This window comes from Ostrea edulis, chromosome 6, assembly GCF_947568905.1.
Source record: "Ostrea edulis chromosome 6, xbOstEdul1.1, whole genome shotgun sequence".
In the NCBI taxonomy this organism is placed as follows: Eukaryota; Metazoa; Mollusca; class Bivalvia; order Ostreida; family Ostreidae; genus Ostrea; species Ostrea edulis.
The window spans coordinates 86,006,392-86,022,654 of NC_079169.1; the positions used below are offsets into that span (position 1 = coordinate 86,006,392).

The 16,263-nt window shown below is 36.6% G+C and overlaps 1 protein-coding gene across 1 annotated transcript; it reads right to left on the bottom strand.

Annotated features, from left to right (window-relative positions):
• Positions 1-786: 786 nt before the first annotated feature.
• Positions 787-5,727, bottom strand: LOC130047339 (uncharacterized). The gene is made up of 5 exons (XM_056142025.1): positions 4,577-5,727; positions 3,490-3,716; positions 1,511-3,366; positions 1,063-1,303; positions 787-974 (listed from the first exon to the last, which is right to left on the bottom strand). The coding sequence occupies exons 3-5, from the start codon at positions 3,011-3,013 to the stop codon at positions 787-789; spliced, it is 1,932 nt and encodes a 643-aa protein (XP_055998000.1). The 5' UTR covers positions 3,014-3,366; positions 3,490-3,716; positions 4,577-5,727.
• Between the last annotated feature and the right edge of the window lie 10,536 nt (positions 5,728-16,263).

Here is a 16,263-nt window from a genome sequence, read left to right on the forward strand (position 1 = left end):
ACGGGAATTTTTTCTAAAAAATGGAGTCAAGGGGTGAAATAAAAATTAAAAAAAAGTTCCATAACTCTTGAGACGAGTCAATAAAAAAATTGGAAAAAGTGTGTCTTTCTTTTTTAAAAAAATAAAATGTTAAAAAATAGAAATCCACACAATAAAAAATGTTTAGCATTTATTTGGATTCAGTATGCAAGGTGAAGATAACGAACAGTGATCAATCTCATAACTCCTACAAGCAATACAAAATAGATAGTTGGGCAAACACGGACCCCTGGACACATCAGAGGTGGGATCAGGTGCCTAGGAACTGATAGAGTATCAAATGTAAAACTTATACGGTACCAATTTTGATGCACCAGATGCGCATTTCGACAAATAATGTCTCTTCAGTGATGCTCAACCGAAGTGTTTGAAATCCGAAATAACTATGAAGTTTTAGAGCTAAATATAAGTTTCTTCGCTTCTTGGCATTCCGTGTGGAAATTTGTTTTCCTGCAAGCAAATATGCTTGGCATATGGGACGGACAATAGCAAAATCTGCTTGAAGTCTCCTGAATTCTTCACAATTGGTCACATCTGAGTCTCCACAATGAAAGCAGATTGCATCAAAAATCTGTGTTGATCCTATAGAAAATAAAACGTTAATAAAATCAAATGAAGTAGGAAACTACATACACTTCACAAAATGGTCACTTGATGTTGACTGTTTATCTTCAGACTTTTCATTGATCATTTTTTTCTTAAACTTGCATACCTGCATAATATTGTGTTTCAATTGGAGATGAACAATCAATATTTTGCCTGCAGATAATGACATCTTGGTATTGTCCACCAGGAAACAAAGGATTGCCACAAAGATATAGTAGTTCCTCTTGAACACGCTCCACTGCTCTCCTCGGTTCTGTTCAACTTTCTGCTTGCATAGATAACCCTCCTCTTCCCACACTCTGTGCAGAGCACAGATCCCCTAACCTTTGCTACAAGAAATTACAAGAGTTGTCACGACAATACAAAAACATATTCTCCTGAACAGATACAAAGCTACATGTAATTATGTTCACTTACTTCCAACCAATACAGCTTTAAATTTCTTGACTCTTTCAGAAGAATCTCCAGGTTTTCCTTTCAGACTTGGTGTCTCCATATCATTAGTTTCTGTTCCATACAGATCCTTAAAGCTTTTGTACTGCCCATTTTCATCCTTTGTTGGATCTGGAACAAACTGAAGGTCACGGAAGACATCCTCTGGAAGCCGGGGAGGATTTAGCACACAATACCCACAGTTGTCTGTCAAACACTTCTTTATCTAAAAATAAATTATCACATAATGATACTAAAACCTAAAGTTAAACTGATGAGTAAATGTATAATGATTTAAAAAAAATGACATTTACATAACTGAAAAATGTATTGACGACTTCGGGATTGGGACTCTAGGAAAGCATCAATTGCTTTAGATTGTAGATTTGACAAATTTGCATCACACTGAATATTTTCATCGAGGACTTTCAACCAATGCATTCATCTCCTCTTGACTAGCTGCCTCCTGCACACATACATTTTCTCCTTTCCATCTGAGACGCTTGGATCTTTCTTTTAAAACGTTCAATGATACACCAACTGCTTGTGTGCACTCTTCTTTAAGTCTCTGATTTCTACTTGCCAAGTTCCTTAGCTTCTTAAGTAATCTTGCTGACTTAATTTGCATTTCACAGTCTGGAGACATAGCATCTCTCTCCAATGCTACATTCTGTAAAGCTAAATTAAGGAGACTCACTGTTCGTTCTGCTGGATTTGCATAACTTCCACATGGAGCTGTTCGTGCACATACTATCATGTCCAAGTCAAGAGCTATGAACTCCATCAGAGCACAAATTTTCACACTTTTATATGTTGTCCTGTGGTCTGGTCCACCATCAGTGTAACGGATGAGCACCGGAGTTCGAAGGTTCACATCATCATTAGAGAAGCACTTGCGCATCAAAGACACATTTTCAGTGGAATGTCGCAGTGGAGATGAGGCTTGGAAAACCTTGTCTTTGACAGTAACATAAAGAAGTCCATTGTAAAAGGAGTCTTTTGGATTTTCTGGAATATCGTTCATGAAACAGACAGATGGAATTATCCCACCTACATGGAAGTCATGGTATAAAGCTACCACTTTCATGCACCCACCTACAAGTCCGCCATGGTGAGCACGTACTCCATTTGAAACTGGATGACCCGGTTCACCCAAAGAAACAATGACCTTGTCATCCATGCATTGGAAACTTGAATACTTTCTCATCTGGTAAGCAAATTCTTTCAGCATTGAAAATAGAACAGCACAGTAATGAGAGTCGAGATGCTTAACTCGGACTAATCTTTTTTGTACTGCCAACCGAACATTGTATTGTCCAATGTAATTTTTAGCTGTTGTGTTGTACACATTTGCTGGACTAAAGTTGAATTTAAGCCAAGACACAGACGGAGCCTCTGAACCCTCTGGTAATCTCTCAAGTATTTGGCGCCTGAGATCTTCCACTGAAATGGCAAATGGTAAGTAAAGTTTGTCATTTGATCGCCTTTCATGAACAGCAGCTTTTTCATCAAAAAACTTATTCAGTTCCTTCCAGAATGGCTTGAACTTCTCTTCTGTAGGTCGACCATTATTTTTTCGCATGTCAAAAATCAAATCACAGTCTTCACTTTCCAACAGAAACTTCATAAAGCGTTCTTCAACCTCTTCAGCATTTGCCTGATACTCAAACTCTGTAAGATACATATAGATATTCGTTAAAACTACTGGCTGTAGGCCGGTACAGGTTTTATATCGATCTATAAAATCCTTCTGCATCTTTCTTGTAGAAAATTTCATTATGTTCTGTTTTACTTCGTTGACAACTTGTACTTGCTTGACTGTATCTCTTTCAGTTGAATCTGGAAGTTTCCATAAAACATTCATGTTTCCAAGATAGTTTCCATATTGGAATGAAAATAAGGCTATAGATTTGATAACCCTAAGTGTGTTATCCATTTTCTTCTTGCCTCCTTATCATTAGGTTCAAAATCTATGAGGTCAATAGGTTGATATTCTGCCATATCATTCACACACAAGTCCAAAGCTCCATACTCTACAGTAACTTTTCTAACAGGCTCAACAACTCTAAGCATCCAGTTGTCCTTAAAATCGCGCACTGGTGCAGGGCTGTTATGGTTCTCCTTCATCTTCTTGTTGCAGTTGCATAAATACTCTTCATATTTCTTGAAATAAGAAATCAAATCTTCAACAGACGATTAGTATTCTTTACACTGGGGATTCATTGACCATGGTATTGTCAGAAGTGATGACAAGTTTTCCATATTTTCTCTTAGGTCACTGGAAACAACCTGAAAAACATATCTAAGTTTTTAGTACATGTTAATACCCCATACAGAAAATATCTCTAGTATTTTGTGCATTATTTGTAAAACACATAAATATTAAATTTGTAAGTCTGAATTTATCCGTACCTGTGGAATGTTCTTATGTTGCATTTTGAGATCACGGTAGCCGCATATTTCCTTAAAGAGCCTCTTTTCCGAAATTTCTCATGATGTGGATCTAGGTACCACAATGCCCGAGTCAACGTAGACACTATGTGGTTGCCCACACTTTGAACTTGGTGAACCCAATGTTATGCTTCTTTAGGATCGAGATGATACCATTGTATAACCTATCCTTGGAAGTAATTTCTTTTCTGCAAGAAGATATATAAATTGTTTGTTCTAGATTTTTCACTTAAAATTTTCATCCTCATTGAATATGAATTTTGAATGCAAGGTGAAGATAACGAACAGTGATCAATGCAAGGTGAAGATAACGAACAGTGATCAATCTCATAACTCCTATAAGCAATACAAAATAGATAGTTGGGCAAACACGGACCCCTGGACACACCAGAGGTGGGATCAGGTGCCTAGGAGGAGTAAGCATCCCCTGTTGACTGGTCACACCCGCCGTGAGCCCTATATCCTGATCAGGTAAACGGAGTTATCCTCAGTCAAAATCAGTGTGCCAAGAACGGCTTAACAATCGGTATGAAACACGTCTGACAGCATTTGACCCAATGCGAGGTTGTATTGACGAACTAGATCGTTATAACGACCATAGAATTTGCGAAATGCTGACTTCAATCGAGACTGTTGAAACCCTTGTACCATCAACTTGTTTGTCAGTAGCTAACCTCGATTTAAAAACTGACTATACGCAGAACAAGCTCTTGCATATCGAATCAGTTGAGATATATAAACACCATATGCAGGTGATAGTGGGAATATTGCTACATAAATATGGGAAGTTGACGATGGAGAAGCTGAAATCATCCCGTTTGTCATACAGTTGAGTTGTCAGTTTGCCGTTAATGTCTACTTTCAATAAAATATCTAAGTATGAAGCAGAAGTGGACGACTCTGTGGTGTCCTTTATTTCGAGCTCACAGGGATATATCAAATCAAATTGTTTTGAACGTAATAAATTCTGTATATTGCTTAATTTGCATCTGTATTTAAATATGTTGTGCACAAGGTAAAACGTATTTTATTTCATACTCGTATCTACCTTTGTGCTGGATAATGTGTGTAGCTTCTAGTAGCGGCCTTCAATACATCAAATATATTCTTCCCCTTGGCAGCTGTGTTGTTGTTGCTGGAATCCTGGTCAGACCCTAATTTATTCATCCATGCAGACATGGATTTGTATCTAAAATATGTTAATCCTAAACTATGAATCTACACCAATACTCATTCAATGTTACCATGGAAGTGTTTCGATATATATTCAAAGCTTCTACTGAATTCAAAATCAGTAATGATGTGAAAGAATGGTCACAATATACTTTTAACAATTTTATTTTCACAGGATAACGTGTATGACTATATAACTATTCAATGGCTTACCCAAAATCTTTCAACACGCTGACAGGTGTTTGGGGATCAATGCCAGTGTTTTCACTTTCGATCCGTGATATTTTGAGGTAGACATTTTTGTCCGATTCTTCTAAAAGATCCGATTTCGGCAATGACATGCCCAGCAGTGTCATTTAAACGTGCCTTCACAATTTTACTGCGGCAAACTGGTGAGTCAATGCATTTAACGTTGATTCTCGTGTACATGTGATCCTCCATATTCCCGCGGAAACGTCATTAAACTAGTTCTCATTTACTGGTAAATAGTCGTAATCAGCAAGAAGTTTTGATTCAGCTTTAAGAATTCCCTTATCAACAAGCGTTTACATGATTCTTTAATATTGTGTATAACGATCCCGATTTTATTTGAAAACATCACATAATAGACGTTCGGCGGGGATTTGAAAAATGAAAGTAAATTCTACCTTTTTTTTTTCCTTTTTTTTTTTGGTATTTAAAAAAAGTCGGTTCGGCGTTTCCCGTTAAACAGAAAATTAAAAAAGCTCTGGCCTTAGCTACTTATCAAGCTTTCATACAAGTTAATGGGTTACGCCACCCTGTGGCATTGTAGTTAACTGCAATTGATGGGAAAATAACAAATGTCAAAGCTACAGATGAGAAAATGACCATGGTCAATGCGATTTATAAGGTGGTATGCTACACCAGAGAAATTTGATATGTATGAAAAGTGGAGGATATGTACAACAATATTTTGAAATTTAAATCGTTTAAATTTACTTTACTTAGTCAAAACATCCAGTTTTAGTTGAAAGCAATCTGATTTCTTTTTAAAAAAAAAAAAAACCCTTGCTGGACTCGAACCCGCTATGTACAGTTCAGCAGTCGACTCGCTAATCTACTGAGCTACTAAGTTCGGCGATAATTTTTTTAATGAATAGAAAAAATATTGCTGATATTTTTATCAATATTTTTAAAGGAAATCAACCATTGTGATGATGTAGAGTGCCTCCTTAACTGGGAGATGGCGGACACGGGACGTAACTTGCGCGAAATGTTACTACGTGTATTGATAGGCCAACAAGGAAGGACTAGACGCCACACATCAACATTGGATGCGATCAGTTATGAAAAGTCGTCGTTAAAGATACTAAACAACTAATTTATGCATGAATTAATTTTCTTATTCATCGTTTGCTCAATATTCTCTCCGTTCTCGCTCAGCATTCACCGGGTTGCGTTCAGTATTCACCCAACGTTCGCTCTGCTTTCGTTCAGCATTGAAGTGGAAAATTAGAACATTCAAGGGACGGTACTAGTATCTCTGAAAATGATTTAAATGGGCACGGAATTATTCTATTCTAATCGATGAATAATGAGAAAACTAATTAATGAACAGAGAATTATATAAAAAAAACTTATGCAAATGAAGTATCCAACAGTGAGTAGAATATACTAAAGTAAACATTTATTGTATCTATCTATCTATGTTTTGATAATTGTTGAATAAATAGAATATGCCTGTTGGTTTATTGAGTCAGCCGTATGGAAATTTCCAGCATATGTCAGGAGTGCTGAATCTGCATATAGAATTAACATATATCTTTCTGTAATTACTCCAGAATTGCTGTCATCTTGAATTAAATTACTGAAGACAAAAACTCAATTTTATATGTACCGAGCAATCTATTTTAATATTATGAAAAATAATTTATTTTCCTCAACATTCGTCTTTTTAATATACAACAAGAACAAACTGTAGCTTATTTATGGCCAGATAAATGAATGATATATTCTTTTTGTTGAAAATATCGTTGCACATTTTTCTTTAACAGAACATTACTAGAGTTCACAAACATTCCCTAAATGTATACACGCTTTCTAATTAATTCAGTTCCACCCCTCCCCACTATTTCTAGTGGTTGCATCTTAGTATGGTAAATTGATTGAATTATTGCTCTCTCGTTGAAATAGTTATACTTTCTTCATACTGGGTAGAATAATTTAGTAATTCCTTATTCAGTTGTTGATTTATATTAAGTGATACAATATAACATAATTAAACTAAAAAATTGCTAAAGATATCATTGATTGGATTATAATTAAGGGTATTCTTATATCAATGCACAGTAGGTCCTTTTTAAGTTGTTATTTTCGATTACAGAGCCCTTTAATTCAATTACATGTATATCATTCATGATTTACAAACATTGATTATAATTCATGATGTTTGAAATTCAAATTAAAGAGCAATTATTTACATGTAAGTTTTCAGTAAAACTTTTTAATAATGAACTCTCGTATTCGGAATTTTCTGTCAAATTAAAAAAATTCAAGTCCCATGAAAATCTTGCACTATCTAATTTTCTAAATGGATATAAATAATTTATGTGAAAGTCCAAGTGGCGTCCTAATAATCAAGTTTTATTCACTGTACATGATATCAATAGCATAATTAATGCTCGCAATTATTCAAATACTGCTCTTAGACTCCTTTGCATTAAAGATATCGTTCATTTAATTCATGTGCGCAACAATTCAAACACGTATTAGTCGTTCCTCTAGGTGCAATGTCATTTGTGCTTGTATATTAGAATTGTTCATGCTTACGCATCTCTCTCTCTCTCCATTTGTGGGCAGATGAAACGGTCCAAACTCTTTGACAAATTATGGATCCATCTCTCAATGTTGGTAAAAACTACTAGGTGGATCACGTGATTTGTAAGCTCGCGACAATCTTTCTTTCACTGTTTTGAAGTTGGGCGAGCGACACTGACTGAGAATTGGAGTGTATTTCATTTTGTATGTCACAGGATGAAATAATTCATATTTAACATACTAATATAATTATTACGTTACTCATTTCATCGTAAGTCGTTTCATTTCATTCATATTCATCGGGATGAACACTGATTGGTAGAGAGAGAAGTGTGAAAGGTCAGTATGGTTTGTGTGTAGTTGTGAGTATCTTGTGAGTTGTTTTACTGGTTTGGTGCTATATAAGCAAGATTCGCGCCAATTCCAGAAACTAACCCAGCAACACTCCATACCCGGACTGAGTGACTTATTATTCACGTATTGTCATATCAAAGAAACTTAAGTTTTACTACAGTTTCTGTTCTTCCCAGTTCACGGTAAGAGTTTGAATTTACTCTATTGGTAAATATTTATCTATTACATTAATTTATAAATATTTTGAAATCAATAGTTTAATATAACTAAAAGTGTGAATGATATAGTGAGAGAGAACTTAATTATATGTATTTTACGTATTTTTTTTTTAGATCATCCTCAATAAAGAACTTTAGAACCCGAACCACCAGTGTGTTTTGATTTAAATACATGACGGTTACATGTATTTATCATCAAAGAGTTTTCACAGCAATTAAAAAGTACTATATTGTATTGGGAATCTTCACAGCATTAGAACGATCTTCCGTCACTGCACTACTTGTATTCCGAGAACAGATCTAACGAATTCAAGATGGAGACGGCATCCAGGGTATGCATTATTTAATTGATTTCATTTGTAGTTTATACCTCACCGGAGGTGAGAGCTCAAGTGAGCTTTTCAGGTGATAGTGATCGTCTTTTTTTGTGCCCGTCCGTCCGTCTGTAAACGTTTTCGACTTCTCCAAAACCACGCGGCTAATTGCAACTAAACTTGCCACAAAGCATGCTTGGATCAAGAGGATTCAAATTGGTGCAGATTAACTTCTGCGTCCTTTCTGAAGTGGAGATAATCAAGAATTAGTAAAACTTTGGTCGCATCTTTTAAAAATCTTTAAAATAAACACTAGGCCACTTTTAACCAAACTTGGCACAAATCATTCTTGGGTGAAGGAAATTGAAATTTGTTCAATTGAAGGGCTATGTCATCTTCAACGTGGGGATAACCACGAAAGGGCAAAGTAAGGTGGGATCATTCAGAAATTAAAGAACCACTGGGCCACAAAAGTTTAAATTTACAAGAAAGCTTCCTGACATAAACTTCATAGTTATTTCGGATTTCAAACATTTCGGTTGAGCATCACTGAAGAGACATTATTTGTCGAAATGCGGATCTGGTGCATCAAAATTAGTACCGTATAAGTTTTACATTAGTACATATTCAAGTTTGCAAAAATCATGGACCCTGGGGGTAGGGTGTGGCCACATACAAATCTCAAGAACCACTGAGCCAGAAAAGTTCAAATTTACATGACAACTTCCTGACATAGTGCAGATTCAAATTTATTAAAATCATGGCCCCGGGGGTAGGGGTAGGCCATAATAGGGTTGAAAGTTTTACATGCAAATATATAGGGGGAATCTTTAACAATCTTCTTCTTAAGAACCACTTTGCCAAAAAGGTTGAACTCTACGTGAAAGCTTCCTGACTTAGAATAAATTCAAGTTTGTATGTCCCGCCATGATTTGGCCTGGGCATATAGTGTTTGTCATGTCCGTCTTCCGTCACACTTTGCATTTGGCTTAGTTTCAAAGAAATCATTAAAGATATCTTTATCAAACATTATATGCGGATACGTATTAGTGATACCTATTCAACTGCATCAACTATACCTATTTAACTGCATCAAATCCCGTGGGAATCCGGGTTAGAATAGGTCCTCAGTACCCCTTGCTTGTCGTAGAAGACGACTAAATGGGAAGGTCCTTCGGATGAGAACGCAAAAACCGAGCCCCGTGTCATAGCAGGTGTGACACGATAAAGATACCTCCCTGCGCAGAGGTCATAAGCGCCGAGCATAGGCCTAAATTTTGCAGCCCTTCACCGGCAGTGGTGACGTCTCCATATGAGTGAAATATTCTCGAGAGGGACGTTAAACAATATTCAACCAATCAATCAACTGCATCAATATTCTTTGACCTTGATATTTTCGTTGATCTTTACCTCAATTTTTCCTATTTGGTGTTTCGCTTAGTTCAAGGCAATTATTGACAATATATTTATGAAAAATCTTACACTTATGTCCCGTGGGGATCCGGGTTAGAACAGGTCCTTAGTGCCCCCTTGCTTGTCGTAAGAGGCGACTAAATGGGGAGGTCCTTCGGACGAGACCGCAAAAACCGGGGGTCCCATGTCACAGCAAGTATGGCACGAAAAAGATCCTTCCCTTCTCAATGGCGATAAGCGCCGAGCATAGGCCTAAATTTTGCAACCCTTCACCGGCAGTGGTGACGTCTCCATATGAGTGAAATATTCTTGAGAGGGACGTTAAACAATAATCAATCAATCAATACGCTTATACATATTAGTTGTAGCTATTTAACTATGGCATAATTTTTACCTTGACCTTGCCTGTGACCTTAAACTCACTATTCCCTATCTGGTGGTTTGCTCAGTTTCAAGTTGTTTGCCCCTCTCTGAATATGGCCAGGGCAGATAGTGTTTGTCGTGTCCGTTAGTGATATTCATGCATATAAATGAGGAATTGCATATCATGTGAGGATAGAAGTGTTTTTTCTTTCTCCTCTTTCTTGAAGCAATTTGAATAATGATGACCTTTCTATTTTTAACCAGGCAACATTTAACCAATACGCCAGTTTCGAGATACGAACTTTTCTGTGTAGGAGGTGCATTTAGTGGAACTTTGAATGACTAATTGGGACAGCGTGGACCTACAGTCAACGAGGTAGACGATGAAATGTATTAAAAGTGGCTGATCTTTTGATATGTAAATGTGAGAAATACAAAATACTATCGAACGAAATGTTTTACTAAAGTGGAAACATAAAAACAATGTCGTATTTGCAAGTAATATCTTAGATATGGTACTTATGACCAACGAAATAATGTAATATGATAAGAATTCTATGTATTTAATTACTCCCTAAATACTTATAACTTAGTGTATCAGTCGAATTCGGGTGATCAAACAGCATATGAGAAACTTACTGAGTACATTCACTTACGCAGTGATGAATATTAGTCCCACTCCCGCGTGTAAACAAATTGTTTCGCGCCTCACTATGTACGATAGTTCTTCAAAGGGAAATAGCTCGGGTGTATCTCGAAACCGGCGTATTTAAAATTGCTATTCATCTTTATAGTAATTTTCTTAGAATTCTGGAAAATTTTCATAATATTCTGAGTAAATTGAATGGGTGATACTTGAGTCGAAAGGTTTAAAAAAATATTTTGAAAAAAAAGGTGAAATTTTAAAATTAAAACACTTCGCACAGCCAGAAAAATAATGCATAAGATCGATAAGAGAGACTGTTTGAAAGTTCACTAATAATGATAATATTACATCATACAATAAAAATGATACAGCATGTTTTAAAAGTAGTAAAAGAAAAGCACAATAGCATGACGACAGATAAAATTAAAACTATGCAAGCAAAACATCAATAATGTGAAGTAAAATTAGTAAAATTTAAAACATGATGTACATTAAGAAAGTTCCACGCCGTACAATCAAATGATATATACTCATTGACAATATCTTCGTGGTCTTTGGTGATCAGGTCTTCCAACAGTCTGTTGGAATTCCCATGGGCACGAATTGTGCTCCTTTGTTAGCTGACCTGTTTCTATATTCATAATGAAGCACAATTTATTCAAAAACCTAAACCTAAAAGCGAGAAGAAATCTCTTGCTGTGGCCTTCAATTCGACATTTAAATATATCAACGACGTTTCGTCCATTAACAATGATAACTTTCGTTCATATGTCGATTCGATATACCCCTGTGAGCTCGAAATAAAAGACACCACAGAGTCGTCCACTTCTGCTTCATAGATATTTTATTGAAAGTAGACATTAACGGCAAACTGACAACTCAACTGTATGACAAACGGGATAATTTCAGCTTCTCCATCGTCAATTTCCCATATTTATGTAGAAATATTCCATTATCACCTGCATATGGTGTTTTTATATCTCAACTGATTCGATACGGAAGAGCTTGTTTTGCGTAGTCAGTTTTTAAATCGAGGTAAGCTACTGACAAACAAATTGATGGTACAGGGGTTTCAACAGTCTCGATTGAAGTCAGCATTTCGCAAATTCTATGGTCGTTATAACAATCTAGTTCGACAATAGAACCTATCATTGGGTCAAATGCTGTCTGACGTGTTTCATACCGATTGTTAAGCCGTTCTTGGCACACTGATTTTGACTGCGGATAACTCCGTTTACCCGATCAGGATATAGGGCTCACGGCGGGTGTGACCGGTCAACAGGGTATGCTTACTCCCCCTAGGCACCTGATCCCACCTCTGGTGTGTCCAGTGGTCCGTGTTTGCCCAACTATCTATTTTGTATTGTTTATAGGAGTTATGATATTGATCACTATTCGTTATCTTCACCTTGCATACAAGTACAGTGTATATAGGGAAAATCTTTAAAAATCTTCTTTAGAACAACTGAGCCAGAAAAGCTGATATTTGCATAAAAGCTTTCTGACATAGTGCAGATTCAAGCGTGTTGAAATCATGGCCCCGGGGGCGGGATGGGGCCACAAAGGGGATCAAAGTTTTGCATACAAATATACAAAGAAAATCTTTGAACGTCTTCTCAAGAACCACTAAAACCAGAAAAGCTGATTTTTACATGAAAGCTTTCTGAGATAGTGCAGATTCAAGTTTGTTGAAATCATGGCCTCCGGGGGTAGTATGGGGCCTCAAGGGGGGATCAAAGTTTTGCATACAAATATATAGGGAAAATCTTTAAAAATCTTAAAAGAACCACTGAGCCAGAAAAGCTTATATTTACATGAAAGCTTCCTAACATAGTGCAGATTTAAGTTTGTTCAAATCATGGTCCCCGGTGGTAGGATGGGGCCACAAGGGGGGATTAAAGTTTTACATACAAATATATAATTGATAAAATTGATTATGTAATTTTGAATAGATCAACCGCAACGAACAGTGATCAATCTCATAACTCCTATAAGCAATACAAAATAGAGAGTTTGGCAAACACGGACCACTGGATATACCAGAGGTGGGATCAGGTACCTAGGAGGAGTAAGCAATCCCTATGAACCGGTTACACCCGCCGTGAGCCCCATATTTTGATCAGGTAAATGGAGGTATGATAGGTTGTATTGGCAAACTAGATCGTTATAACGACCATAGAATTTGCGAAATGCTGACCTTAAACGAGACTGCTGGAACCCCTGCAAAATCAACTTGTTTGTCAATAGCCTGCTTCGATTTATAAACTGACTATAAGCAGAACAAGCTCAAGAATCAGAAATAAAAACACAATGTGCAGGCGATAATGGAATATTGCTACATAAATATGGGAAGTTGACGATGGAGGAGTTGAAATCATCCCGTTTTTCATACAGTTGAGTTGTTAGTTTTTCGTTAATATCTACTTTCAATAAAATATTTAAGTATGAAGCAGAAGTGAACGACTCTGTGGTGTCTTTTATTTCGAGTTCACTGGGATATATCGAATCGACATATGAATGAAAATCATTATTGTTAATAGATAATAGGTCGTCGATATATCTAAATGTCGAATTGAAGGCCACAGTAAGATATCTTTTCTTCTCGCGTAGAAGTTTTTGAATAAATTCTTTCTTATGAATAAAAAGACAGGTCAGCTAACAAAGGAGCATAATTCGTGTCCATGGGGTTTCCAACACATACACACATTTATATAATTCAAATATATATATGTAAAACTTATACGGTACCAATTTTGATGCACCAGATGCGCATTTCGACAAATAATGTCTCTTCAGTGATGCTCAACCGAAATGTTTGAAATCCGAAATAACTATGAAGTTTTTGAGCTATATATAGCCAAAATCAGCGTGCCAAAAAAGTGGAGCCAAATTCGTCCAAGGATAAGAGCTATGCATGAGGGAGATAATCCTTAATTTTGAAATGAATTTCTAAATTTTATAACAGCAATTAAATATACATCCGTATTTTCAAGCTAGTAAGGAAGTACTTAGCTACTGGGCTGTAGAGACCCTCGGGGACTAACAGTCCACCAGCAGAGGCCTCGACCCAGGGGTCATAATGTAAAACTTATACGGTACCAATTTTGATGCACATAATTTGATTAATGAAAATGCTACAAAAGTCCAATGTGGTCCTTAACACTCGTGTGGCAGGGATGGAGACCGGACCAGAGTAATGGAAGCCGCATTACGGTGAGTTTAGCAATTCCAATAATTATCATTTAAAGGAAACGGGATGATATATTATTTAAAATATCCAGCTAAAACATTTGTGGGGATATTAGTTCACATCTAGACGTTATCGTGCAAGTATGGAAATGAACCGGGATTCGAATTGACCCGGCTACCCAACATGGCTACGTCAACAAACGAAATCATTTGAAGCTGTGAGTTTTCAGGTCGTATGGGGCTTTAATGAATATTTGAAGGTATGTTTGGACACAAGTAACCCTGATCACTTTTTGATCGTTGTCAGTCGGTCCTGTCTGTCCATAATATTTTTACATTTTCGATTTCTTCTCCAGAACCACAGGGCTAATTTCAGATAAACATGCCACAAAGCATGCTCGGGCAGAGTGGATTCAATGTTTTTTTTTCTTCAAATAAAGTGCCATTTTTTAAGTAGATACACATAATGTAATCAAGAATTTGAGGCATCTTTTAAAAATCTTCTCAAGAACCACTTGGCCTAATTTCAATTTACGGGCCACTCTTCCTCCAAAGGTGAGATAATTAAAAAAAGGTAAAAATAAGGCTATGTCATTAAAAAGTCTTCTGCGAACCACTAGACCAGAAAAATTACAAATTCTACCAATGCTTCCTGACACAGTGTAGATTTAAATTTATTCAAATCATGGGCCCCAGGGGTAGGATGTGGCCACAATAGGGGATAAAAGTTTCCACACCGATATATAAAATCTTTCAAAACCTTCTTCTGAAGAACAAAAGGGTCATGATTAATTATATCAATATGCAGGAAGTGTAGATTGAATTTCAAATTGTGGCCCCTCGGAGTAGGGTGAGACCACAATAGGGGATCAAAGTTTTACATAAGAATAGTTTAAATAACTCTTTAAAAATCTAATAGTAGGGCTATGAATACTCATATTATTATGCAATCATTCCCAGGTGATGTAGTTTTAAGTTTGTTCAAATCATGCCCCCCCCCCCACCCACCCCCCCCCCCACCCCCCGCGAAGTAAGATGGGGCCATGATAGGAAATCAGAGTTTGATTTGAAAATATATGTTAAAGAAAACAAATTCTTTTTAAGATTAGCAGGACCACACCAAATGCAGGTGTTCCTTACTCATCACCACCCTAACCCCGTGACTAAGGACTGGGGGTATTGTTTTTGTCATGTCTGTCTGAAACTTGGATGGTGAGTGATGAAAGGTGGAAGATAACCCACAGTGATAAATCTCATAACTCTATAAGCAAACGTGCTCTCATATTTAGTGGAATAGTGGTCTCATATCCCAAGTTTTTACCTTTGATTATGACCTACTTTTAGGAAAATCTAACATTAGTAAGATTTCTTATGTCAAGAAACTTCATTTGATGCCACGATGTCTGACCTTGTGACCTTGGAGTTTGAACCAAATGTTCAAATTTTGCCTGCTGATAAATTAATATATACATTCCTTGTGACAAGACCTTTCTTTTTGTAACCTTCATCCTGGATTTAGACTGGCTTCTAAGAAATGGTTAATTGCGCAATATCTTCTAATCTGTTTCAGGTAGGAATTTCATATGTATATTCTTTATGCAAAGACCTTACATTTTATACCATGATTTCGTACCTTGTGACCTTGTATAATGGCTATGTTGTGACCCTAATGGGGCTAGGTTGGAACCACACTTTGGAGTCAATTTTTTACATGAGAATAAAGATTGGGGGAAAATCTTTAAAAAATCATATTAGCTGAAAAACAATGGGACCAAAGTTATTCATATGAGCGATGTGGCCCATGGGTCTCTTGTTATCATTGATTGAACAGGTGACATTTCAACTTCGCTAGCCAAGGGTTTACGATCCGCTCCGCTTCTCTACAAACCCTTGACAGATTTAGTGCGATTTCAGTAGCCTCAACTTTCAGCATATGATTGGACACAGGGAAAGTCCACTGCTCAATCAGAGAACGTGTTACGTTAGATCGCGTGCAAAACAAAGAAATTTAAATACCTACAACTATCACTCGGGCGTGTATTAAATACATATTCAAACCAATGATGCCACGTGCGCATTTCAGACTCGTACATGTATCTACGTAAAGAAGTGCATTTTATTTACTACAGTACCGTACCATAAGTTTATGTTCTATCTTTCCCAGATTTAGACAGGTGCGTCAAAGCTATTTTCCCCAATTTGGAATTCACCTTACACACGTGGGGTTATTTTAGACGTAGACTCAACGACTACATATATTTCATGGGTTCACACATGTTTATTTTCT

Excerpts from the sequence above, each read along its gene's own strand:
- LOC130047339 (XM_056142025.1), bottom strand. The coding sequence starts at position 3,013 with ATGGATAACACACTTAGGGTTATCAAATCTATAGCCTTATTTTCATTC. Across the intron at positions 1,304-1,510 it reads AAGAGGAGATGAATGCATTG|ATAAAGAAGTGTTTGACAGA; the intron begins GTTGAAAGTCCT and ends ATTTATTTTTAG. Across the intron at positions 975-1,062 it reads TAAAGCTGTATTGGTTGGAA|CAAAGGTTAGGGGATCTGTG; the intron begins GTAAGTGAACAT and ends AATTTCTTGTAG.